This window comes from Macaca thibetana, chromosome 9 (assembly GCF_024542745.1).
Source record: "Macaca thibetana thibetana isolate TM-01 chromosome 9, ASM2454274v1, whole genome shotgun sequence".
NCBI lineage: Eukaryota > Metazoa > Chordata > Mammalia > Primates > Cercopithecidae > Macaca > Macaca thibetana.
This window is the reverse complement of record NC_065586.1, coordinates 98,041,918-98,069,369: the sequence shown is the minus strand read 5'-3', so window position 1 is coordinate 98,069,369 and position 27,452 is coordinate 98,041,918. Positions and strand designations below refer to the sequence as shown.

Here is a 27,452-nt window from a genome sequence, read left to right as displayed (position 1 = left end):
TATTGAGAAGTGAATAACCCTGAATATTCCAATGATCTAGCAGAATGCTGTCCGGTAGAAACTTTTACAATAATAGAAAAGTTCTATATTTTTTTCTGTTCGCTATGGTAATAGCCATTAGCCACATGTAGCTATTGAGCACTTGAAAGGTGGTTAGCACAACTGACAAACTGCATTTTTAATTTAACTTTTAGTGTAAATAGAATTTAAATTTTACAGTTTGCAGCAAAAAAAAAAAAGAAAAAAGAAAAACAGAACTTCTGGCTGAGCACGGTGGCTCGTGCCTGTAATCCCAGAACTTGGGGAGGCCGAGGCAGGTGGATCACTTGAGGCCAGGAGTTCGAGACCAGCCTGGCCAACATGGTGAAACTCGTCTGTACTAAAAGTACAAAAAAATTAGCTGGGTATGGTGGCGCATGCCTGCAGGGTGGCTGGGACTATAGGCATGTGCCACCATGCCCAGTTAATTTTTTTATAGATTTTATTTATAAGTAAGACTGGTATTTTAAATTATATATTTAATTAAAAATTTAATTTAAATAAAAACCACATTCAGATAGATATAGAGAATTAAGGTCTTTAATTTTGTGTTTTTGCATTCCATGTCACTATACCACTTTCAGTGGAATAGTTTAATTGTGACCCTCTAGTTTATCCTTTTTCCCTGGAAAGGTACTCAAGGGAAAGATGTCAGTGGCGCCTAATTGATTGTTGACTTATAAGTAGTTATAGCACACTCTACCCATTGATAAGGGGAATGGGTAGCATAAGGAGTATGTGATTGTGTGTGTGTGTGTGTGTGTGTGTGTGTGTGTGAGAGAGAGAGAGGGGGAGAGAGAGAGAGAGAGAGAGATATTGATGAGTCTACTAGAAGAAGGCAGAAGTTTTTTTTTTTTTTTGTTGTTGTTGTTGTTTTTTTTTTGTTTTTTTTGTTTTTTTGTTTTTTGAGACAGTCTTGCCCTGTCACCCAGGCTGGAGTACAGTGGCACGATCTTGGTTCACTGCAACCTTTGCTTCCCAGGTTCGAGCAATTCTCCTGCCTCAGCCTTCTCAGTAGCTTAGACTACAGGCATGTGCCACCACGCCTGGCTATTTTATTTTTATTTTTATTATTTTGAGACGGGGTCTCGCTCTGTCACCCAGGCTGGAGTGCAGTGGCGTGATCTTGGCTCACTGCAAGCTCCACCTCCTGGATTCACGCCATTCTCCTGCCTCAGCCTCCTGAGTAGCTGGGACTACAGGTGCCCGCCACCACGCTTGGCTAATTTTTTGTATATTTTTAGTAGAGATGGGGTTTCACCTTCTTGGCCAGAATGGTCTTGATATCCTCACCTCGTGATCCGCCCACCTCGGCCTCCCAAAGTGCTGGGATTACAGGCGTGAACCACCGTGCCCTGCTTTTTTTTTTTTTTTTTTTTTAATTTTTTTTTGAGATGTAATCTCGCTGTGTCGCCCAGGCTGGAGTGATCTTGGCTCACTGAGTTCAAGTTCACTCAGTTGGGATTACAGGCATGCGCCACCGTGCCAGGCCTTTTTTTATACTTTTAGTAGAGATGGGGTTTCGCCATGTTGGCCTGGCTGGTCTTGAACTTCTATCCTCAAATGATCCACCTGCCTTGGCCTCCTAAAGTGCTAGGATTACAGGTGTGAGCCACCGTGCCCGGCCAGAAGTTTTATATATTTTTTTGCATGTATACATATTCATATCCAGTGTCTTTAGTGGCCTTAGCAAAGCCGGCTCACTAAGAAGGGATCTGTGATGAGTTGCACTATATTCCCAGGCTTACCCTCATTGTTTGCTTTCCCTGTTACAGACGCTGCATCCAGGTAGTACACAAACTGCTTTGCTACCAGAAGAAGTGTCGGGTACGCCTGCATTACACCTGGCGGGAGCTCTGGTCAGGTAACTTTCTCTCTTGAACTCATCTTCTTTTTCTATACCTTTTATGAGCCCCTAGGCCTGGGCTCAAGATGGATTTTTTGTCTTTTAACCTTTTGGTTTGTTTAGGATGCCTTTATTTTCAGTTACTCTTTTTGTCTTTTTTTTTTTTTTTTTTTAACATTTTAGCTTTTTTCTAATCCAGACCTGGGTGTGTCACATGTCTATTCTTTGTGCCTTGTTCCTTCCCCTCCCTATACTTTTTGTCAACTGATAAAAACAACTGAGTATTTCTTGTGTTCCAATAAATCTTTCTTTGAGTAAGAATGAGGTAGGAGAAGTCTGTACAAACTTGGATTCTCACTCGGTTTCATTTGGTAGCCGCATATGGACTATAGGGAGGCTTCTGTGTGTTTCCTCAGGACGAGTAATCAGGAGGAATGCCATAGGGAGAGATGGAGGGATAGGGACAGGAGTGGGGAGATGCGGGAATTCTGTTCTTTGTGTTACATCTGGGATTATTACTGTTTACAGACAGTGTCACTTGTGCCACTCCCCCTGTGCCAGAGACAAAACAGCAAATTACAGTGTTTACTTTGTCTTTGTATACATTTGGTAGTCCAGTAAAGTCACTGCTACCCCTGCAGGGGGGAAGTGGCTCTTCGCTAAGGGTACAATTAATGCTGGCTTGCCACCCCTTTCTTTTGTGTAACTAAATTGGAGGTTTCAGGAAAGCAGAGGAGACATGTTCCCTGAGGCAGTTGCTTGCTGCTAGGTCCTGTGGCTTTTGAGACCTGATGGTACAATAAAATCTTCTCCAGATGATTACAGTGATGAAAGGTTGCCCACCCATGGGAGAGCTGCTCTGTATTTTCAGCAGAATAGGATGTGTTAGTGTCAGAGGCTTTATAAGAAACAGGCCAGTAACCCAGCCCCCTTCCATGGAATTCATCTCACTTGTTGTGACACATGATTTCCTCCCAACCCAATTTGGCTTTCTAAATTTAGTCCCCCATAATGGGAAGTAGAGATCTTTAATTAATGGATTAGCAAGTTTTTGCAGTTACTGCCTATGGTGGTAAAGGGGGAGTAGGAGAATAACACTAAGTGGCAATAGTGGCATTTTGATATTTCAGGAGAGGAGAGTATGATTGTGTGAGAGTTTGAGATGGAGAGAATGTCAGGGGAGTTAAAGAGAGATCAAAAGACATGGAAATGACCAACAGTAGAATTTCTTAGGTAGCAGCACCTCCTTTTAATATAAAGGACTATTATTGTTGCCTATGGATAGTTGTAAGATTATTAGGCTCTAAAAGCATAGGATTAAAGAGAAAACACAATAATGATGCAGATCTTCAGATGTTGGTACAGTTGTTGGATTTATAATAAGTACAAATGGTGTATGTCTATAACTTGAATGAAATTACACATTGTAGTACTAAACAAGGTGGTAGTAGTAGTTGTTTCTGCCTGCCTCTTCTGATTCCCTTCTGGTTTTACTTTCTCTTTCATTCTGTTTTCTTTCCTTTTTGTCCTAGCTATTCTATCTCCGGCCTCTGTGATCTCTGTGACTTTTCTCTCATTCTCATGATCTGTTGTCCTCTTCCTCATCATCCTATTCCATTGTCTTGTCCACATTGCCTTCTATTCTTCTTTCTGGTCTGTTTCCTGGGGCTCAGGGCTTCCTGTTATTCTCCTTCTATCCCAATTTTATATCCTCTGTTCTCTTGATGAATCCACACGTTTATTGGTATGAACTGTTCTTTGTGTTATTATAGTCATGCATTTGCATTTTACTTTTTACATATGTCATAAACTCCAGAATACATTGCCGTCATTTTTGCTTAAACAAGCGATTATCTTTTAAAGAGATTTAAAAATGGCTTTTATATTTATCTTTTCTGACTCAGCATTTTGCTTTTCTCACTAGGAAGTGGTGAAGAAGAAGGCCATTTTTTATTCTGTGTTGGTCAGTTGACGTTATGTCTTTCCGAACTTTCAGCTCTATTTATAATTATGTCCTATTCTCAGGACTGATTGCATGACAGTCTAAGGCCCGTGATGAGTTGAGGGGAAGTATATATGAGTGTCCTTAAAGAGGCATGGACCATTGCTTGTTGCGAAGGCATCTAGACATTTGTACTGGAGTTCTCTGCTAAGTGACATTAGCTCCTTTTCCTGTATAGATGGGTAAGCCCTCCTGGAACCTGGGTCTATGTTATCATATGTGGAGTGTACAGTGAGATGCAGAGCAGCAGATGTTAAGGAAAGCTGCAAAACACAATGTTGCATCCCATGCAGTCAGAGCCCGTAATAGTGTATAATATTGCATTCAGTGAATACAAATATGTCTATGGTGGATCCACCTACCTCTTGGCAGATACTACCCTTCATATGTTGGATTGCCCATGTTTTCACTCATTCTTTGCCTTCTAGACTTATGGATTTGAGGGAGCTATGTGAAACTCATCATGGCAAATATGCTTATGTGTATATATCCTTTGCCATACATGTGCTGCAAACTGTAATGAAATTTTATTTATAAGACTGGTAAGGCATGTGTTATTAAACTGGACACACAAAAGCCCTTGGTTATCTAGGAAGCAATCATCTAGGGTCCAGATGTAGTTTGTAATGTGGGTGTTTAGTATCACTGTACTTCAGTGCTGATTTTTATTTCTATGCTGTTTGACTGTATTAGCTCTTTATTATTATTGGGGAGGTAGCCAGAGGTCCCCAGATTCCCATAATGAATTCACAGGTATGATCTTATGGACAAGGAGGAGCCAGCTGTATTAGTTGGGGGTTCAATTTTGCCTGATAAACTTTTCCTAGTTGGTTTTACAGATACAAGCCCTGACCTACTCCCTGCTGCCACTGTCTGTTTCTATGATGCCTGTCACCATGATATCTGAGTATGTGGGAAAATATATTTAGGCTAATTTTAACTAGAATATGGAAAGGAAAAAGTCCTATTGCTCTGCATTCCCCTGTTTTGAGCAATCACTGTTTTTTACCACATTATAGAAAGTTTGAAAGCTCTTCTCTGATGTCTAGGCAACCCAGATCTCCGAGTCTAAGTAAAAGATTGGATCTTAAAACTCTTCACTGATAGAGGTAGAAAACTGGGTTTTGGAATAAGATCATAGTGAAATAGTTCTTTACCTTTGAGAATAGAATGAAAGCTACAGTCATCTTTGTATCCAGAAAAAATGTCCATTTGCACATGCATATTTTGCATATAGTTTCAGAGTTTCTGGACCCTCTGAAGCCCCTCCATGATCTTGTGTCAAAAACCTGTCTTAATTTTAAGTTCCATAGCCTCCCAATTAATCCTGTTCTCACAAAACATCTTAGTATCTAGGTAATTTTTTTTTCTTTTCTTTTTTTTTTTTTTTTGAGAAAGGGTCTCACTCTGTTGCCTAGGCTGGAGAGCAGTGGTGTGATTGCGGGTTCAAACAATCCTCCCACCACAGCCCCCGCCCCAAGTAGCTGGGACTTAAAGGCACGCACCATTATGCCAGGCTAACTTTTGTAAAGATGGAGTTTTACCATGTTGGCCAAGCTGGCCTCAAACTTCTGACCTCAGGTGATCTGCCCTCCTCTGTCTCCCAAAGTGCTGGGATTAAAGGTGTGAGACACTGCACCCGGCCAATATTTTTCTTTGTTTACTGATCACATTGCGTTCCTACTGGGAATTTTAGATGAGCAATCTGCTTTGGACTTCTTGAGGCTATAGACCATTTTGTTCACTATGTCTTATTTTCGGAGTGTTTTCTATAGCATATTGGGTCCCTATTTTAGTATATCACATTGTTTCGCTATGTTTGCTTTTTTTTTTTTGGAGACAGGATCTCATTCTGTTGCCCAGGCTGGAGTGCAGTGCCATGATCTCAGCTCACTGCAACCTGTCTCATGGGCTCAAGTGATCCTCCCAACTTAGCCTCCCAAGCAGCTGGGACCATAGGTGCAAGCCGCCATGCTAATTTCATATGTTTTTACAATTATTTGTTTAAATATCTATATTTCCTCTCAAAAAAGTTCCTGGAGGGCAAGGCCTGTTTTTTAATCATTGTTACATCTCTAGCAGACTACTTGGCTATTTATTTATTTATTTTTTGAGACAGGGTCTTGCCCAGGCTGGAGTGCAGTGGCACAATTATGGCTTATTGCAGTCTCGACCTCCCGGCCCCAATGGATCCTCCCACCTTAGCAGCCCAAGGAGCTGGGACTACAGATGCGTACCACCATGCCTGGCTTATTTTCGTATTTTCCTTTTTTTAGATATGGGGTTTCATCATGTTGCCCAGGTGGTCTTGAAGTCCTGAACTCAAGTGATCTGCCTGCCTTGGCCTCCTAAATTGTTGGGATTATAGGCATGCGCTATATTACCCAGCCTACTTAGCTTTTTAATAGGAACTCAGATAACATTTGGATGAATAAATAAAGTGGATGAATGGATATGTAGGATTTTCATTAATGATGGATCAACATTCTCTAAAAGTAGCACAATGTTGTGTTTGAGCCAAATAATAATAATAATAGTAGGATGTAACTCGTTAATGGTTCTGTTGAGCTGACATCATCACCTTTGATAGGGTCAGCCATCCACCTTAGTTTATTTGATTTGTTGATGTGAAAGAGAGTAGTTAGTAATTTATTTTGTTTTTCTCATTCTTCCTTACCCACAGATGGATGGATTGCTTTTAACCAAGTAAAAATGGAAACTTTGATGGTTTCCAAGCCATTAAACAAAGAATGAGCAGGATGTGCAGAGAGAAGCATGTAGTTGTTGGAGAGGGAAATACTTGAACAGAGCTTCATGGATTCAGCTTATTTTACTTCCACTGCAGGAAGAAGGAGCATTGGAGAGGCAGCCTACATTTAAATAGTATGAGTTTCCATCGTCTGAAAACATGGGTTGATTTAAAGGCAGATTTATACTGGCATTTTATATTCGACATTTATATATGGATCACAGTTGTTACCCTTTCAATCTCCCACATCCCGGTGATAAGTCATTATTTTTATTCCCATTTGTTGGGGAATGGATTAGAGATATAGAAGGGTTAAGTGACTTGCTAAGGATCGTGGAACCAGACACTAAACAGAGTCATGATTAGAACTTAGAGTTCCTGACTCCTATGCTCAGATACAGATCACTAAGCAACATTTGCCTCCCTGCAGGAAGAAAGGCCCCCTAAGCCCCCAGAACAATCTGTTCAGCTTCACTGTGCTAAGTAACATCCAAAGCATTCACAGCTTTGTGAAAAAGAGAGAAATTGTACATGGCCTGACCTTTTACATATCTACTGGGAAAAATGGAAAACCCAGGGAGTATCACAGCGTTCTAGATCCAGCTGGCTCTGCTATTACTGGCAGAGGCCTATGACTTCTTGGTTAGGTACATCTCAAGACTGGCAATTGAGAGCCTTTTGTTGGAAGCTTGTTTTACTTATAAGTGTTGCCATGCAGGACTGAAATTTTTCAAGAGAAAGGCTGACTCAAGCCATAGATTTATCTGGCAGTTCTTGTGTAGATGTAGCTTTGATAGTTCAGCAGCCCCTCTTGATTTTGAGAAACTATCCTTTGAACTTTTCGTTGTGTTCTTCTTTTAGTTTAGTTTCTTTTTTAAACTTTTAATTTTGATGTAATTATAGACTTACAGGAAGTTGCAAAAATAGTATGTAGAGTTTCATGTACCCTTCACCCAGCTTCCTCCAATGATGACATCTTATATAACTCTACAACATTGCTTCTTTTAGTTTTGAAGAGAGTATCCAGGCGGGAAAGAACATAGCAGTAAAAACTAGAGTAGATGGGAAGGGGAATTTTGGCAGCTGCTATTTCTATCTTGTTTTTAAAATTGCTCTTCCTCATTCCGCTAAATTTTCTCTGATTTAGGCAAATATGTCACAAGATATATTCTAGACTGATGTGCCTAATTAAGACTGCTCTAGCTTCTATATGCAAAAATAGGCTTTTTTCCTCTATGGGTAATCAATTCTTCTCAAAGTTAGAATGTTCTAATTCAGGGGCATTAGAAGGTATCTTTCTGGTTCTATAATGTAGTTATGAAATATTCTCTACAGCAGTAGAGAAAACCCAAGGACTAAAAAGGAATGCCAGGAAGCTTTTTTCCCTTTCAAATCACTACATTTGGCTGAATCCAAAATTTACACTATTTTGAATCTTTCTCTCATCCCCTCAGAAACTTGGCAGAAGCAAAAGATAAGAATCTCTAACAGGTTTAGCCTGTTACAGGGAGAAAAAGATTCCCACGTAAAAGCCCCCAAAAGAGCAAGAGATCACTTTGTTCTTTTTTCTGTGCATGCAGTCACTTCCTATCCAGAAAAATGTCAACTCTCATAGGCCCATGAGCATTTTGTCAAGTAAAAGGGACAGGGGAAGGATTAGCTGTGCTTTTGGTTACTCTGCCTATACTAGTTTCAAAGGGACATATCATGTGGTTTCATAAGGTATCATCCTTCTCTGGATCTCGAGGGAGCAAGACAAGTCTGTTATTGGTCCTACCTCATTTTGGCAAAAAGTAAAGTTATTGGTTCTGTGTCAGATGGCTCCACTGAGACATGGTCTCATTGACTTTTATATTTCTTAAAGGGTGATTTTGGCTATCACTCATTTGGGAAACGTTGGGGGGAAAGGAGCAGTTGGTATAGGGCCCGAGAAGATGGCAGTGGCTCCTGAGCGTGCTTGGTTAGAGGCAGCTGCACAGAGACCCTACATTTCCCAAAGTCTAGGATCTGGGAACTTTCATGTAGAAACTCATTTTCGTGAAAAAGAAGAGGGTGAGTGCTAATTGTGAGGTTTGCATTATCTGCAAGAAAATGGGGAATGGAAGATGGTTGAGAACCTTATTTATTTTTTTTTTAGCAGATACACATTGACTGCAAGGAAAATGGTAAGGGTGGAAGCAGATTTCCATTTAAAGAAAGGATTTGTTCCATTTCTGACTTATTTAGAGGAATGTGGAACCTTTAGTCAGTGCAGGCTGTTGACATACTGACTTGTGTGCTCTGTTCACCTGGAGAGGCTGATAGCATACAGCCAGAGCCATTTCATTTTCTTGTTTGATTCTTTGGCCTCTGCGTCAGTGAGGTGCTTAGGCTTGCAGCCAGACAGATGCCTTTATTCTGAAAAGCCACCTAAAGTTGTTCCCCCCGATCCCCCCACAACGGAGTCTTGCTCTGTAGCCCAGGCTGGAGTGCCGTAGCACTATCTCAGCTCACTGCAACCTCTGCCTCCCGGGTTCAAGCAATTCTCCTGCCTCAGCCTCCCCAGCGCCTGTAGCTGGGAATACAGGCGCACACCACCATGCCTGGCTAATTTTTGTATTTTTAGTAGAGACAGACTTTTACCATGGTGACCAGGCTGGTCTTGAACTCCTTACTTTGTGATCCACCAACCTTGGCCTCCCAAAGTGTTGGGATTACAGGCGTGAGCCACCGCGCCTGGCTGAGTATTTTTAAATTATTCTACTGGCAGGTTTTGGCTTCAGATTCACTCCTGCGCCACTCTGCTGATTGACAGTGAGCCTGCTGATTGCTGGCAATGTCCCTGGGTAATTGGTGATTTTGTCCAGAGATGCTGGAATTGGCTAGAGTTTATAGTGCCTCCAGGGTTTTGGTGGCATTAGCTTGTTACACTAGTGCTATTTTCATCCTGTCCTTTGAGTTTCTTGACATCTGTCCTAAGCAACTGAGATGGTAATATTATTCTTTTATCAATCACTATGAAATTATCCATCTCTCCTAATGAACAGGTTTTGATCTGGTTTCTGTGGTACCTAATCCTAGCTCCATGCCAGGCCACAAAATCAAGTCTGGATGAGTGTTGTCTTTGCTCTTTGTCTTCATAGCATGTAAAAGCTGCTCAAATAGACAGCTTTCTCTGACCTGATTCTTTGGAGACATTTATTTGTGCTCTCCTGGAGGCTGTCTCCTTCCTGTTTTTAATCTTATTTAAATGTCATTCACTTCATTTTGTAATTAAGCCTCCCCTCTGCTTCTTTGAGGCAGGCACCTGAGCTACCACTTAATTGTGTCTTCCTGTGGTTGGCTTGTTCCTCTGTGCACCTGGTTTACCTTAATGTAGGGGACAGGTTTTAGTCCTGGAGAAATTCCCATATCCATTATTCATTCTACTCCTACATGGCAACACAATTTGCTGCTACCTTTTTTTCCCTCCTCCTGAATTCAAAGGAGGATAGAAAAAATTCTGGGAAAGTCCTCATTGTGTATTAATGCTAGGAACAGTTCTGAAAAAAAGGTTCCTTGTGCGGTGTGTGTTGGGGGGCTGTGTAAGATGGCAGGATTCTCAGATGGATTGTATTCAACTCTTCCTATTTGAAAATTAGGGTAGGCTGGGCGCAGGGGCTCACACCTGTAATCCCAGCACTTTGGGAGGCCAAGGCTGGCAGATCACCTGAGGTCAGGAGCTCGATACCAGCCTGGTGGAACCCCATCTCTACTAAAAATACACAAATTAGCCGGGCGTGGTGGTGGGTGCCTGTAATCCCAGCTACGTGGGAGGCTGAGGAAGAAGAATTGCTTGAACCCAGAAGGCAGAGGTTGCAGTGAGCCAAGATCACGCTATTGCACTCCAGCCTGTCTCAAAAAAAACAAAAAACAAAAAACAAAAAAAACTCCCAAATCGAAAATTAGCCAGGTGTGATGGTGTATGCCTGCAATCCCAGCTACTTGGGAGGCTGAGGCACAAGAATCACTTGAACCAGGGAGGTGGAGGTTGCAGTGAGCTGGGATTGCGCCACTGCACTCCAGCCTGGGTGACAGAGTGAGACTCTGTCTCAAAAAAAAAAAAAAGAAAAAGAAAAAAAATTATATTGGCTGCCTCTGCCTCTGGGAATTCACGTGGGACTTAGGGAACCATCAGAGTGCCTGGTCCTGGCTCAGCTTCCCAGAACCTGCACAGTCTTCTGTATTCCACCTCCATCTGCATGCAGAAAAGTCAAAACTCTACACACTGACACACTGTTGTCATACTGTTCCACCAAATATGATGCACAGGACTCCCCAGGGAAGGGAACATGGACTGAAGCTGAGTGTGAGACTGGTTGCCTCTAGTACAGTCCAAAGAGACAGCAGTTGTAGCCAATTTGGAGTTCCTGAAAAAGAGCCAAGAAACTAAGTTTTCAAGGGGCCTAATATGAAAGACTTTCCAATGAAGAAATGAGTGTGTATTGAACACTCACTTCCCTACAACTTAAACATATTTAATGTGTAATATAATACCTCAAATATTTTACTGCAGTAATTTCTCAGTTCTTCACTTGGTGCAGAGTAAGAGTACTTGGAGCCTAATTAAGTATAACAGATGAAACAGCAAGGATTAGGAGTCAAACCCAGGGTCTCTAAGGATTTTGTAGGATAGTGTTGGTACTTAGTGCATTGTTAGTTTGGATGGTGAACTTTGGTGATTATTTTGAAGATTGCCATAGTGTTGCTGAAGGCTACTCGGGGTTCATTTTGAATTTGCGTTCCTGCTCAAGTCCATGGGCTCTCTGTTGATTGGGTATATTTGGCTCCTTTCCTTTTCCCTATCAGTGAGGAAGCGTCTTTGTACGTTTGTCCCTGTACTCAGTGTGGTGTACTTTGATGTGAATGTCAGTCAGTCAGTTATGCAGAGGTTACAGAAAGTGAGACTGGAGTGTTTGTGAGGCTCTTGGGAGTGTTTGTGGAAAGAAAGACCTTGACCTCTTGTTTTTCTTTTTAATTGGGGTAAAATAAACATAAAATTTATCATTGTAACTATGTTTAACCATATAGTTCAGTGGCATTAAGTATATTCACATTGTGCAACCATTACTACCTTCCATTTCCAGTACTTTTTTTTATCTTCCCAAACTGAAACTCAGTACTTATTAAACAATAACTCTTTTTTTTTCCTTTCTTTTTTTTGAGATAGAGTCTCACTCTGTTGCCCAGGTGGGAGTGCAGTGGTGCGATCTTGGTGCACTGCAACTTCCGCCTCTGGGTTCAAGTGATTCTCCTGCCTCAGCCTCCCGAGTAGCTGGGACTATAGGTATGCACCACCATGCCAGGCCAATTTTTTTTTTTTTTTTGTAAAAACGGGGTTTCACCATGTTGCATGCTGGTCTTGAGCTTCTGACCTCAGGTAATCCACCTGCCTTGGCCTCCAAAGTGCTGGGATTACAGGTGTGAGCCACCGTGTCCGGCCAGCAATAATACTTAATTCCCCCTCATGCCAGACGCTGGCAACCACTAACTCTGAATTTGATTACTCTGGGTATTTCATTTAAGTAGAATTAAACAGCATTTGTCCTTTTGTAACTGGTTTATTTCACTTAGAATAATATCTTCAAGGTTCATCTGTGTTGTCAGAATTTTCTTCCTTTTTAAGGCTGAATAATATTCTGCCATATGTATATACCATATTTTGTTTATTCATTCATCTATTGATGGACATTTGGGTTGCTTCCACCTTTTGGCTGTTGTGAATGATGCTGCTGTAAACATGGGTGTACAAATACTTATTTGAATTCCTGCAATCTCTTGTTTTTTTGAGATTGTGTGGGTTTAATTATCTTAGGCCAGCGGAGTGAAGTCCTGAGACATTTAGAGAGATGTACTCTGAGCAGGCGTGGTGGCTCATGCCTGTAATCCTAGTACTTTGGGAGGCCAAGGTGGGCAGATCACTTGAGGTCAGGAGTTTGAGACCAGCCCGGCCAATGTGGCAAAACCTTGTCTTTATTAAAAATGCAAAAATTGCCGGGCGTGGTGGCTCACGCCTGTAATCCCAGCACTTTGGGAGGCCAAGGCGGGCAGATCACAAGGTCAGATCGAGACCATCCTGGCTAATACGGTGAAACCCCATCTCTACTAAAAACACAAAAAATTAGCCAGACGTGGTGGCGAGCGCCTGCAGTCCCAGCTACTTGGGAGGCTGAGGCAAGAGAATGGTGTGAACCCGGGAGGTGGAGCTTGCAATGAGCCGAGATCACACAATAGCACTCCAGCCTGGGCAACAGAGCAGGACTTCGTCTCAAAAAAAAAAAAAAAAAGAAGCAAAACTTAGCTGGGCATGGTGATGGGTGCCTGTAATCCCAGCTACCTGGGAGGCTAAGGCAGGAAAATCTCTTGAACCTGGAAAGAGGTTGCAGTGGGCCAAGATCACGCCACTGCACTTCAGTCTGGGCAACAGAATTGAGCTCTGTCTCAAAAAAAAAAAAAAAGAAAGAAAAAAAGAGATGTACTCTGAGCTTATAGGATTTTTCCTTTGGTCACTTTGATATGTGAGGGGCTAATCAGTGGAATTGTGATCAAAGTATGGTTTTTGGTCGCAAATATAAATACTGGCCCTAGATAGCTCCTGTATCCCCAACAAATGTTTTTTAAATTGAAGTTTCGGTGGATCCAGTAGTTTCATAGACCGCAGCGGTGGGAGTTCAGAGACCTTCTTCTCCCCAGCATGATTTGTCCTTAATGCAGTTTAGCTCCAATGAGTGTATTGGCTTTGGGTAATTTATTTAACCTTTCTGAATTTTGATTTGCTCATCCATAAAATGGGAACAATAATACCTACTTCATCAGATTGTTAAGAGGATTCAGTGAGAAGAATATACTTTAAGTGCTTTACATAATATCTAGCACCTAGCAGGCACCTAATAAGTGTTACCTTTCCTGCCACTTATGACCATGGTGTTTCTCACTTTGAAAAGAGGTGAATGCAGCTTGAGGAAGGTGATTTCTGTAGTTAAATGTCTCTTTTTAAGGTATCAGATAGAGGGTATTAGAAAAAAAGGAAAGTTTGAGATGCTCTGTGTGAGCTTCTGGGCACAGTCATTAACTTGTAGTTGTTGTCACTCTTCTAGAGGAAATTATGCATTCCTCTGTGATTTGTCTCTTGGCATTGGTATTTTGGAACAGCCCATTCCAAGGGATGTGGAATATGGGCCCTTGGGCATTATCTCTTAAGGTCTGGAAGGTCTCAACTACCAAGCTTGCCCTTGTCCAAAAGGATATTCTCTGCAACAAGCCATGCCATTCTCTTTTGAGGGAGTGAGCAGCCATTGCTCACCTAGTGGGTAAAGCTGTTTACACAGTATTAAGTTTCTATACCATAAGGTCATGCTTCGTTGGAAATCTCTCAGACCAGGAGTCAGGCCTTTGGTGAAGAATCTCGTGTTAGCTGTTTATCCCCCACTTCATTTTAGAAACTATTATTTAACAATGAGAAACATGATAAAGCAAAGGATTAAATTAAATGGTACATCTTGTCCCTCATATCTTCATAATGACTACAACATTTACTGTACCTGATTGCAAAGTCTTACAGATGTATGACTGATTAACAATACTATGTTTAGGCAATCATCCCCTTATTTTTTAGTTATCTTAACTCTTCCCTGTATGTACTGCTACTTCTGTGAGTGTCCTTGGAACAATTTGGCTGGTCATGTGCCCAGATGGCATCAAGTGGACAAGTGGATCAAGGCCAGTTTTCTAAAAATGTGTGTGTATGTAGAGGGGGTGAGTCAGGAGCCTGCCAGCATGAGCTGTGTGTTGGCACTGAGATTCTGAGTGCCAGTTCTCTGCTGTCCTTGAAACTGCCCTTGACACAGGGCATTTTCTTCTTTGGCCTAAACCTGTCTTTTCTGGCATAAACCCTGTGCAAAACTCAGTCTATAATAGTTTATAAATAAACCTGGTTATTGTTTATACCCATTTTTTGGTTTTGTTTTGGGCCTAAAGAAAGGGGATCTTGGCTCCCTTTAATGTCCATATCCAGTCATCTTCCATTGGCAGTATCTAATTTTGAAGAAGGCAACACTGACTGAGGGAATTAGGAACAGTTTTAGTTGATAGTTGTGTGCTTAAAAAAAAAAGAGAGAGAAAGCAGCCACAAGGGATAGAGAGGTGGAGGTGAGAGCTGAGATGTAGATAAGACAGCGGAGAGCAGGCCAAGGAGCTGGCGGAGAGCCCTGCTGAGGCGGCTCATGCTGAGCAAAGCTTCTGGGAATCTTTTTGTGCTGCCAGTGAGTGACAGGAATGCAATAATGAGGTATTAAATACTTGTACTTTAACAAGTAGCTGAGGACCAAGGGAAAACGGGGACCAAATACATGAAAATGACATGGAGCAGCTAACAGGTAGAGAAAGTTATAAACCAGAGTCTAGAGAAGTACTGGTAACAGTATAGTCAGCAGGTCTAAGCATACCATTTATAGTAAGCTGCAACCCCACTTTAACAAGCATACTATTTATAGTAAGCTGCAACCCCACTTTAACATTCATCTTGATCTCATACCTTTATTTGTTTAATCTTTTTTTTTTTTTTTTGAGACAGAGTCTTGCTCTGTCGCCCAGGCTAGAGTGCTGTGGCCTGATCTCGGCTCACTGCAAACTCCGCCTTCCAGGTTCAAGCGATTCTCCTGCCTCAGTCTCACGAGTACCTGGGATTATAGGTGCTCACCACCGCGCCTGGCTAATTTTTGTATTTTTTAGTAGAGACAGAGTTTTACCATCTTGGCCAGGATAGTCTCAAACTCCTGACCTCATGATCCGCCCTCCTCGGCCTCCCAAAGTGCTGGGAATACAGGCGTGAGCGACCGCACCCAGCTTGTTTATCTTCTTAATGGGATGGTAGAAAGAACACTAAACAGGAGACCAGGTTCTAGTCCCAGCTTAGTCACCAGCTAGTTTGGGGTGGGGGTGGAATGGGGCATGGAGTTTTCTCATCAAAAAATGAGGAAATTGGATTAAATAACCTAAGGTATTTTCTCTAAAAATCTATAATCAGCTATGTCAAAGCCTCACAGACTTAAAACTCCCATCATATCAGGTCAGAGGCTAAAATCTGTGTGTAGTGGTGTATAGGACACTGAGCAGTTGATATAGCGAGTGTGAAGTCAGGGAGATGATGATGGAGAAAAGCACTATTTCATGGGATATTTGGGACATTCTCTTTTGAGGAAGAGTTACCATCTGTGATGTCAGAGGTTTCATTTTAGTTGCCTGTTACATTCTCTGTAGAGAAAATTCTTTTTTTTTTTTTTTTTTTTGAACAAAGAGTCTCACTCTGTCCCCCAGGCTGGAGTGCAGTGGCGCGATCTCAGCTCACTGCAACCTCTGCCTCCTGGGTTCAAGCAATTCTTCTGCCTCAGCCTCTCGAGTAGCTGGAACTACAGGCTCATGCCGCCATGCCAAGCTAATTTTTTGTGTTTTAGTAGAGACAGGGTTTCACCCTGTTGCCCAGGCTGTTCTCGAACTCCTGAACTCAGGCAATCTGCCTGTCTTGGCCTCCCAAAGTGCTAGGATTACAGGCGTGAGCTGCCGCGCCTGGCCCCTGTAGAGAATTCTTACTTCCAGGTGAGAAGACCTTGGTTCTTTGGGGAGCAGAATATCTGACCTGCATTTTCAGGGGCAGAATGCAAGCCGCTCTGGCACTGACTCTCAGAGTATTGCAGTACTGGACTCTCCCTTTCAGTACTCTGGCTCTGCTAATGCCTGTGGCTGTTGGGACACAGGTTGTCTCTTGGCCTGTGCCAGAATTACTGTCTTCCTCCTCTAATATTTATCACGTTGTCATCCTGGACTCTGAATCCCAGAGATCAAGACTAGCTATAGTCCAGCAGAGGAGCAATAAATCATTGCTCCCGCATCCTTTTCTCCAGGTTTCCTGCCCTTTAATTACCACATAGCCACTGCTGAGGCTGCATCTCTGTGCTGTGTGTTCTGGGGACAAAAGCCCTTGTTGATTGGATGTGTACAAAAGCTGCTTTGTCTCTAGCCATTACGTTTTACAGAACGCCATGCATGCTGCCCATCCTTTCTCTCACCTCTGTGAGTTTATAGAGTCCGATTGTCAGGTATATCATTAACAGGGCTTGTCTCAGCTCTGGGGATTAGGTGGTGGGGTGGGCAGTCCCTACGTGGCTCAGCAAGGTGATCTTCTTTAAGGAGGGAAGTTTGGGTTAGTAATTTTTTTTTTTTTTTTTTTTTTTTTTTTTGAGACAGAGTCTAGCTCTGTTGCCCAGGCTGGAGTGCAATGGCCGGATCTCAGCTCACTGCAAGCCCCGCCTCCCGGGTTCACGCCATTCTCCTGCCTCAGCCTCCCTAGTAGCTGGGAGTACAGGCGCCCGCCACCTCGCCCGGCTAATTTTCTTTGTATTTTAGTAGAGACGGGGTTTCACCGTGTTAGCCAGGATGGTCTCGATCTCCTGAACTCGTGATCCGCCCGTCTCGGCCTCCCAAAGTGGATTACAGGCTTGGGCCACCGTGCCCGGCCGGGTTAGTAATTTTTATGTGGATTTTAGCTAGGCCCCTTATTCCTGTGCTCCTTGTAGGAGCTAAGCAGGTTGTGTGATCCTGAATGGGCTCCATGGAGCCTTTTTTTCCCTGCAGTCCAACAGATCACTTGATCACTTAACAGACACCATTAAAAGGGCCAGCTGCCTATCATTTGCCTTTTCATTATGAAACCCCAGAGAACTCAAATCGGGGCCGCGGTAAAGAGTTTATAAATGAAGATGCCTGTCTCCTTCATGCCTGGCAAGGCTTTTTTGCTATTTGAGGGGAAGATTCAGGCTTTAGAAACAGAATGTGGGTGAAGCCAGCCTCTTGTACTTTCCTTGCCTGCTGTTTCTTTACTGTACCTGTGCTTTTAAAGGATTGAGAGTGAGGGGTGTTGTGTGGCAGGCAGCAAGAGTCTGGAGAGTCTCACTCCTACTCATTATTCCCTGCTGTTCCAAATCAAAGCTCACATCTCTTCTTTAAGAGTAGTAAACTTCACACAAAACTCTGAGATCATGGGAGAATGAACTTCTTTGCTGGCAAAGAAGCAGATATGGTCCTAGAAAAAGAGAGGTCGAGCCTTTTCTTGGGTCTGTGGAAGGTGGGGGTTTGAGAGGGAGAAGACAGAAGGACCACAGATTGCCTGCAGCTACTGAACCCCTTTTATAGTATCCCATCAAGTAGGGGAGGTAGGTACAGGAGCATTATCTGAGATGGGCAGAGAAGCAGGACTCATTTTGTGGACAAAGTGTGCAAGGTGAATGAGTATAAGGTAACTGATAACTTCTTTTATGCTTAATATTTATTTGCAAAATAGTCTGAAGCTGCACTGTTAACCTAGGGACTTGGCAGTCAGTCTCTACTGAGGTTGCTTGGGTTTTAGAAATCTCTCCCCTCACTAAGAGTTGCCAAGCAGAAAGAGATTTCAGTAAATGTTGTCGTGGTCACAAGCGGTCAGCGCAAGCTTCAGTTTGTTTGGATAGTTAGAGCAGTTAAGGGCTTTTTTTCTCTTTATGAGCTCTCCTCATCTAGAGCTGCAGCCCAGCTGTAGGTTCTACAGTAGAGCTGCCACGTCTGGTGACCACTTAGATTGGATACATATTCCTCTTAGCAATGATGTCTGAAACAGATACATGTCTAAGGCTTGGTGACAATAGAAGCTAGCAGCTGAGGGTGGAAGGGGGACCCTCATTTTCAGCTGTAAATTGAGCAAGTTTGATGGGGAAATCACCATGTGGGAGTAAATTTGAAACGCCAAGATGTCAGTTTTATAGTCAAATTTCTGAGCTTAATTGCTATTTAAGAAGTGGCAAAAAGAAGTAGATATTTAACAACCTTCCATGAGCAGATAAGCAGACACGTGCTTGGGAAGGTGAGTGCTTTCCTCAAATATACCTACCTTACCTGCTTTTTAAAAGACCTTGGTGGCTGAGACTCACTCACTGTAACCCCCCAGATTTTTTTAGAGCTAGTCTGTTTTTAATTTAATTTTATTAATCATGGTTTGAATAGCTTGTTGATGTCTTTTTTTTTTTTTTTTAAAGCCTTGATAAATTTGCTGAAGTTCCTTATGTCAAACGAGACTGTACTTTTGGCCAAACACAACATTTTTACTTTAGCCCTTATGGTGAGTATCAAAACAAATACTTCTTTTTCTGAAGCCATATGCTAAGGCAGAAATGAACTGGTTTGAAACAGGAGCTGGTGGTCTGGGGACTAAGCCATAGAGGGAACCAGACCTATATATATATTTTTGGATCAGAATCTGGACTGGTGGTCCCCACTCTCACCTATGTCTTTGGCATGACTCTCTTTCGTTCGTGAAAATATATAATCTGGCAGGGGTGGGTATAGGTTAGATCTCTCTGTATGAATAGTGAGCCTTGGTCCCAACTGAGAGACTACTGTATACTACTGCGGTCTCTATGTTGGTAAATAACAGACCCTCTGAAGGTTCCATCATGGCTGCACTTGGTTTCTGAGGGACATTACAGATGATTGTTTATCTGGCTGGTTATTTGGGATAGAAGGAGGCCATTGTGCAGTTTGACTATCTTCTTAGGATATTATACAATGTGTTCTTAAATGTTCAACATTAGAGGGAAAAAAGTCTTGATTCATAGCATTTGCTGAGTTTCATTGTAGAGCTACACCCACCATGGCCAATTTCAAGCTATCAATGTGATATCAGAGTCATGCAGAATTGGGAAGCAATGTGCAGTAGCACACCATTATATGACATTTCCACCACACAGATATAATAGTTATAAATCTCCAGAGCATAGGTTATAGTAAAAGTTAGAAAATAATTAGGAAGTGATAAGTTTTTAGTATTTATTACTTTCATTTTAATATAATTTATTTAATTATAAGTTTATATGAATGAAATTTTTAATAATGACTGTGTTTAATAACTGGCTTACAAAATTCATGAAATTTTACAGTCAACTCTTGTGTGACAGTAAGAGCTGGCTACAGCACACCACTGATAATTTCTAGTCTTCATAGCCTGATGCCCATATATGGGCCTTTCTTTCTTTTTTAGATTGTGAACCTATTTAATATGTTTATCACATATGGCGACACATTTCTGCCAACCCCCAGCAGCTATGATGAACTTTACTATGAGATTATCCGCATGCACCAGAGCTTTGACAACCTCTACTCCATGGGTAAGCTGCCTTTTCTTTTTACTCCTCTCTCCACCGTTTGTCTAGCTTTTGGCATATAAGAGGAAAAGACTATGAAAGATTCTCCTCTAGTTGTTTGGTGCCTTGTGTGGCACAGAAATATAGTAGCTTCCTCTTCTCAGGCAATAGGAAGGTATGTTGGGGCCTTTTTGCCTTCAGGAATTCAGATTTCATCTCAGTATAAAGCTGGTTAGCAGCCCTTTGTTGCTGTTTGTGAGAGAGAGAGAGAATAGGGAGGCTTGTGGATTCATTGAATGCCAGGGAGAAGGAGGTGAAGGAGTGGGTGGGAATTGACAGCAGCAAATAAAAGAACTTGGATCCCAGAACACTGTGTAATTTGAGGATGTCCAGGATTTTAAGGAATCTTAGTGTACCTATGTATTTTTAGCATAACTTACAAGTGGAAGTGGGCATTAGATAAAAATCTTTTTTTGGAAATCTTTTGGTGATTGGCTCACCGAAATGTACTCTCCAGCTATAGCAAGTATAACTTATTTCTGAAAGAAGTCATATGTCCCCATAAGTTTGGGATAAGGGCCTAGTTAATTCTACCTGTAGTATAAAGGTTAAGGAAAAATCTCTGTAGATTGCACAGAAACAGCCACTTAGTAAAACTATCTTATTTTTAAAACCCAAATTTATTAGCTTTATTGAAGTATAATAGATATATAAACTGTACACATTTTAATTATACAAATTTTAATGAGTCTTGATATATGTGTATGTATGTGAAACCATCACAATGATCAGGATAATAACCATATCCATCACCTCCCAAGTTTCTTTGTATCTCTTTAGAATCCTCTCGTGTCTTCTTCACCTCCTTCACCCACTGTGCCTCATCCTTGGGCAACCACTGATTTGCCTCTGTCACTGTAGATTAGTTTGCTTCATCCTTTGTGATGAGATTAATTGTGAAAACCCCAACCTCTCCTTGGGACTCCTGTATCATGAGAAAAGTGGAGAGGATTTGGAACAAGTACCAGGAGAAAGAATAGAAGCAGCAGTGGAAAAGAAGGATTGCCTGGGAGGAAAATATTTTTTTCTAGTATACTTTATTTTTTAGAGCAGTGAAGGAAAACTTTTAAGAGAACTTTATAAGAGAACCTTTGCTATAATGTCTTAGGCAGTGCAAGTAGGGCCTTGTATTAGTAGGATGTTTTCAATGGCAAGTATCAGAAAACCCGGACTTAAAACTATCTTAAAGAGTAGGAAAATTATATGAAATTCTAGAATGGTATGATCAGTTGCTCAACAATGTCTGCAAGGACCCAGGTTTTTAAAGTATCTCTTCTCTCTCATTGTAATAGTTTTAGCATCAAGTCAGTTGCCCATGCAACAGCAAGTTTCAGTTGTCCCATCAAGACCCATCTCTTTTTTTTTAGGAGCTTGGCAGCCTTACATAAGAACTCTCTAATAGACTTTACGTTGGCTAGATGTGCTCAGGATACCCTAGTGTGGTTTGCATCTGCCTGGCTTCACCAACTTCCTGAGAATGTAGAATGCAGAATTTTCCAAGAGTAAAGAGCTGCCCCAGCGGTTTTAGCACTCATTGGTAGATGAATAAACATGCTTTTCAATGAGGAAAGGAAAGAGTTGGAGTTGGGGAGATATTTTATAAAAGTCTGACATACCTGCTCAGCGGGGCCACATGTAACTAATCAAATGAGATAAACCCTTGTAGCTATAGCAACAAGATAAGAGAAGATACCTGTGAATGTCTAAATCTGCCAAGGGAATAAAAATGTTAACCAGGAGGGCACAAATAGGAAAGTGAAAATTTTCAACAACTGAAACACAGCAAACAGTAGGAGGTGGCATGTTTCAGTGCTCTGTTTTATATAAACTTCTGGTGAAAAAAACCATGTTTTTTATTAACCTTTTTGAGGCATAATTTACATCCATGGCAGAAACCATCCTTTTAAATGTACAGTTTTGAGTTTTGACAAATGCATATAGTAGTGTAATTATCACAAAAATCAAGATATAGAAGAGTTTCACTATCCAAAAAATTTCCCTTGTGTTCCTATGAACACATAGGAACTCACATGTGAGTTCCTCCGTCTACTCACAACCCCGAGCAACCACTGATCTGTTTTCTGTTCTCATGGTTTTGCCTTTTCCAGAATATCTTATAGATGGAATCATATAACCTGTTGAGTCTGGCTTCTTTCATATAGTATTTCATTTGAAATTTATCCATGTCATTGCATGTATCAGTAGTTCCTTCCTTTTTACTACAGAGTAATATTTCATTGTATGAATTACCATCTTAGTTTGTCCATTTGTCAGGTTAAGGACATTTGTAAGGTTTCCAGTTTTTAGCAATGATAAATAAAGCTCCTGTTAACATTCTTATACATTAGTGAATACAGGGTTTTTTTTGTTTTTGTTTTTGTTTTTTCTTGAGACAGGGTCTTGCTCTTTCACCCACGGTGGAGTGCAGTGGCACAATTATGGCTCACTGCAGCTTTGACCTCCTGAGCTCAAACAATCCTCCCACCTCAGCCTCCCAAGTAGCTGGGACTACAGGTACATGCCACCACACCCGGCTACTTTTTGTAATTTTAGTAGAGACAGGGTTTCGCCATGTTGCCCAGGCTGGTCTTGAACTCCTGGGCTCAAGCAATCTGCCCATCTCGGCCTCCCAAAGTGTTGAGATTACAGGTGTGAGCCACTGTGCCCAGCATGAACACAAGTTTTTATTTCACTTGGCTATGTGCCTAGCAATGGGATTTTGGGGTGTTGTGGTAAGTATGTTTTAACTGTATAAGAAACCACCAAACCATTTTCCAAAGTGATGTTCTATTTTACATTCTCTCCAGCAATGCATGAGAGCTGTCATCATTCCATATTGTAACCAGCACTTGATATTCTCCACTTTTGTTTTTTTGTTTTTGTTGTTGTTGTTGTTGCTGTTGTTTGCTTGTAGATATATAGTGCTACTTCATTGTGTTTTTAACTTTGCATGAGTAATGATGTTGAGCATCTTTTCCTGTCCTTATTTGCCATCCATATGTCTTCTTTGGTGAAGTATTTGCTCATATCTTTTGCTCATTTGAAAAAAAAAAAGGGGGGGGGCTGGGTACGGTGGCTCACGCTTGTAATCCCAACACTTTGGAGTCCAAGGCGGGAGGATCAAGACTAGCCTGGCTAACATGGTGAAACCCCATCTCTACTAAAATTGCAAAAATTAGCCAGGCATGGTGGCACACACCTGTAGTCCCAGCACTTTGGGTGGCCGAGGTAGGCAGATCACTTGAGCTCGGGAGTTCGAGACCAGCCTGGGCAACATGGCAAAACCCTGTCTTTACCAAAAATACAAAAATTTATCTAGGCGTGGCAGTGCATGCCTATGGTCCCAGCTACTTGGGAGGCTGAGGTGGGAGGATCACTGGAGCCCAGGAGGCTGAGGTTGCAGTGAGCTGAGATTGTACCACTGCACTCCAGCCTGTGTGACAGAGTGGGACCCTATCTCAAGAAAAAACAAAAAACAGTACACACCAATGTTTATAATGGCACCATTCACAAGTGCCAAAAGGTGGAAGCAACTCAAGTGTCCATTGACAGATGAATAGATAAACAAAATGTGGTATATACACCCAGTGGGATATTATGCAGCCTTCAAAAGGAAAGAAGTCCTGTTACATGCTACAGTGTGTATGAACCTTGAAGATATTGTGCTAAGTGAAATAAAGCAGTCACAAAGGGGTGGTACTTATATGAGGTATCCAAAGTAGTTAAATTCACAGATATGGAAAGTAGGATGATGATTACCAGGGGCTTTGGGAGGAGACAAAGAGAGTTGCTTAATGTGTGTAGAGTTTCAGTTCTACAAGGTGAAGAAGTTCTGGAGATCTGTTTTACAACAATGTAAATGTACTTAACACCTAAATTGTATGCTTAAAAATGGTTAAGAGCAGCTGCTCCAAAAGTAAAGTATCTCAGTCATTCACAGTCAGTTAAAAAGATTGAACTTCTCTTTTCCCCCTTCTTACTACTGCCATTGATGAGTCTTTTTTGAAAAAATGGTTAAGAGGGTAAATTTTATGAGATGTGTGTGTTTCTTTTCTTTTCTTTTCCTTTTCTTTTTCTTTTTCCTTTTCCTTTTCTCTTTCTTTTCTTTCTTTCTTTTTTTTTTTTTTAACCACATAAAAACAAACCTAAACTCTAAAGTGTATTTAGATTCTACCAATTTTTCTACTAATGTCCTGTTTGTATTCCAGGATCCCATCCATGTTACCACATTATATTTAGTCATCGTGACTCCTTAGTCTTCTCTGGTCTGTGACTGTTTCTTTGTGTTTCCTTGTTTTTTTGTGACCCTGATAGTTTTCAAGAATGTTCCTCGATTTGGGTTTGTCTTGTGTTTTACTCATGGTTTGACTTGGATTGTGGATTATAGAGAAAAATGCCACACAGTCCAAGTACCCTGACTTACCACTGATGATACTAATCTTGATCACTTGGTTAAGGTAGTGTTTGCCATGTTTCTCCACCACAGAGTTGTAATTTTTTCTACTTTTTCATAGTCTATTCTTTATTTTCTTTTCTTTTTGTTTTTATCATGGAAGCAAATCACTAAATGCAGCCAACATAAAAAGTTAGGGGATAGGGAGGTTAAGCTCCACCACCTGCAGAAAAGAGTATCTGTATAAGTTATTTAGAACTTTTCTGTAAGAATTTGGTTGCTGCTGCTGCTGCTGTTTGTTCTTGTTGTTATTTTTGTTGTTCTTCTTCCTCCTCCTCATCCTCCGCCCCCCTCCCCCAACCGCCTTGCTTCCTTCCTTTCTTCCTTCCTCCTTTTTTTTCTTTTTTTGAGACGGAGTCTCACTCTGTTGCCCAGCCTGGAGTGCAGTGGCACAATCTCGGCTCACTGCAACCTCCACCTCCTGAGTTCCAGGAATTCTCCTGCCTCAGCCTCCCAAGTAACTGGGATTACAGGCCTACGCCTCCATACCTGGCTAATTTTTTTTACTTTTAGTAGAGATGGGGTTTCACCATGTTGGCCAGGCTGGTCTTGAACTCCCAACCTCAAGTGATTTGCCCTCCTCAGCCTCCCTAACATGCTGGGATTACAGGTGTGAGCCACTGTGCCTGGCTTTCTTCTTTTTTTTGAGACAGTGTCTTGCTCTGTCACCCAGACCGGAGTGCAGTGACTCAATCACAGCTCATTGCAGTTTTGACCTTCAGGGCTCAAGCAGTCCTCCCACCTCCGCCTCCTGAGTAGCTGGTGTACGTCACCATGCCTGGATAATTTATTTTTGTTTTTTTGTATAGATGAGGTTGCCCTATGTTGCCCAGGTAGGTCTTGAACTCTTGGGCTCAAGCGATCCTCCTGCCTTGGCCTCCTAAAGTGCTGAGATTATGGGCATGAGCCACTGCACCCAGCAAGTATATGTTTTAATCAAAAGCTTACTGGAGTTTTGATTGGGACTATGGCAAACCTATAGATCATTTTGGGGAAAGCTGATATCTTGATAATGTACCTTACAATCCCTGACAAAATATATCTTTTTTAAAAAATTTATTTTATTTATTTATTTTTTTGAGACGGAGTCTCGCTCTGTCGCCCGGGCTGGAGTGCAGTGGCCGGATCTCAGCTCACTGCAAGCTCCGCCTCCCGGGTTTACGCCATTCTCCTGCCTCAGCCTCCCGAGTAGCTGGGACTACAGGCGCCCGCCACCTCGCCCAGCTAGTTTTTTGTATTTTTTAGTAGAGACGGGGTTTCACCGTGTTAGCCAGGATGGTCTCGATCTCCTGACCTCGTGATCCGCCCGTCTCGGCCTCCCAAAGTGCTGGGATTACAGGCTTGAGCCACCGCACCCGGCCCAAAATATATCTATTTATTGAAGTCTTTGATTTTTCACACCAATGTTTTGTTGTTTTCAACATGAAAATCTTGCATATATTCTATTAGATTTATCTTAATGTATTTCATGGCATTTGGTGCTATTAGTATTTTTGAAAATTTTAATTTTTAATTGTTCATTGCCAATATGCAGAAAAACTACTTTTTTATTTTTTACTATGACAGCTTTATGAGGTATGATTCACCTGCCATATAATCTGCCCATTAAAGCATACAATTTGATGAGTTTCAGTATAGTCAGAGAGTTGTACCACCATCACCACAATGAACTTTGGAGCATTTTCATCACCCCAACAGGAAACCTACCCATGAGAGGTGACCCCATTTACTGCAATCTCCTGAGCCCTAGGCAATCACTAATCTATTCTCTGTGTCTGTAAATTTGCCTATTCTGGACATTTTATATAAATGAAATCATACAATATGTGGTCTTTTGTGACTGGCTTCTTTTGTTTTGGATCTTTTCAAAGCTTATCCATGTTGTATCCATGAAGTAACAGTACTTTGTTCCCTTTTTACTGTGGAACAATATTACATTGTATGGATATACCACATTTTATTTATCCATTCATCAATTGGTAGACATTTAGGTTGCTTCTACTTTTTGCTGTTCTGAATTATCCTGCTGTGAGCATCCATGTACGGATTTTTGTGTGGGCATGTTTTCATTCTGTTGAGTATATACCTAGGAGCAGAATTGCTAGGTCATATGGTAACTCTGTGTTTATAACCTTTTGAGGAACTGCCACACTGTTTGACTGTCCTCACTTTTCCAGTGTGGGTGTACCATTTTACACAAGCAAGAAACAATGCTGATTTTTAGTCTTGTATCCTGTTATCTTGCTATTTTTGATCTTGTATCCTGTCATCTCACTTACTAGGTTTACTAGTTTTTGTAACCTTTTTGGGATTTTCTACGTAGACATTCATGTTGTATGTAAGTGTTGTGTGCCTTTTATTTCTTTTTCTTGCCTTATTGTACTGGTTACAGCCTCCACTGCTATGTTAAATTAGAGGGTAAGGATGGACATACTTGCCTTGTGTCCAGTCTTAAGGTGAAAGGATTAAGGTTATTCTCCATTAAATGTGATGTTACGTGTAGGTTGTTCATAGATGCCCTCTGTCTGGTTGAGGAAATTCCATTTTATTTCCTGAGAATTGTCATTAATGAATGTTGAGTTTTGTTAAACATTCTCTAGCATTTATTGACATGATTACATGGTTTTCCTACTATTGTCTGTTAGCATAGTGATTGATTTTTAAATGTTGACCAACCCCACATGATTATAACCTATCATTTTTACATATTATTATATTCAATTTGCTAGTATTCATGAGATATATTGGTCTGTAGTTTTACTTTCTTAAAATGTCTTTTTCTGGTTTCAATGTTAGTTAATTTTGGCCTCATAATATGAATTGGGAAGTGTTCTCTCATCGCTCATCTTCTATTTTCTAGAATAATTTGTTTAAGAGTGGTTTATTTCTTAAATGTTTGGTAAAATTTACCAGTGAAGCCACTGCATCTGGAGTTTACTTTCTTGGAAGATTTTAAACCATAAGTTCAATTTATTTAATAGGTACAGGACTATTTAAGTTATCTATTTAGCAGTGACCTTTGGAAGTCTGTGTCTTTGAAGAAGTTTGTTTTATTATGTTGTCACTTTTATGGGGCATACAGTTGTTTGTAACATTCACTTTTAATGTCAGTAGGGTCT

The 27,452-nt window shown here is 41.3% G+C and overlaps 1 protein-coding gene across 5 annotated transcripts in view; it reads left to right on the top strand.

Moving 5' to 3' along the window:
• ARMH3 (armadillo like helical domain containing 3) overlaps positions 1 to 27,452 on the top strand; it is a 224,908-nt gene that overhangs the window by 85,602 nt on the left and 111,854 nt on the right. For all 5 annotated transcript variants that reach the window (XM_050804126.1, XM_050804125.1, XM_050804127.1 and 2 more), the window contains 3 exons: positions 1,815 to 1,903; positions 18,717 to 18,799; positions 19,718 to 19,844. In XM_050804126.1, the coding sequence (XP_050660083.1) occupies positions 1,815 to 1,903; positions 18,717 to 18,799; positions 19,718 to 19,844 (299 nt within the window). The remainder of the gene's footprint in view (positions 1 to 1,814; positions 1,904 to 18,716; positions 18,800 to 19,717; positions 19,845 to 27,452) is intronic.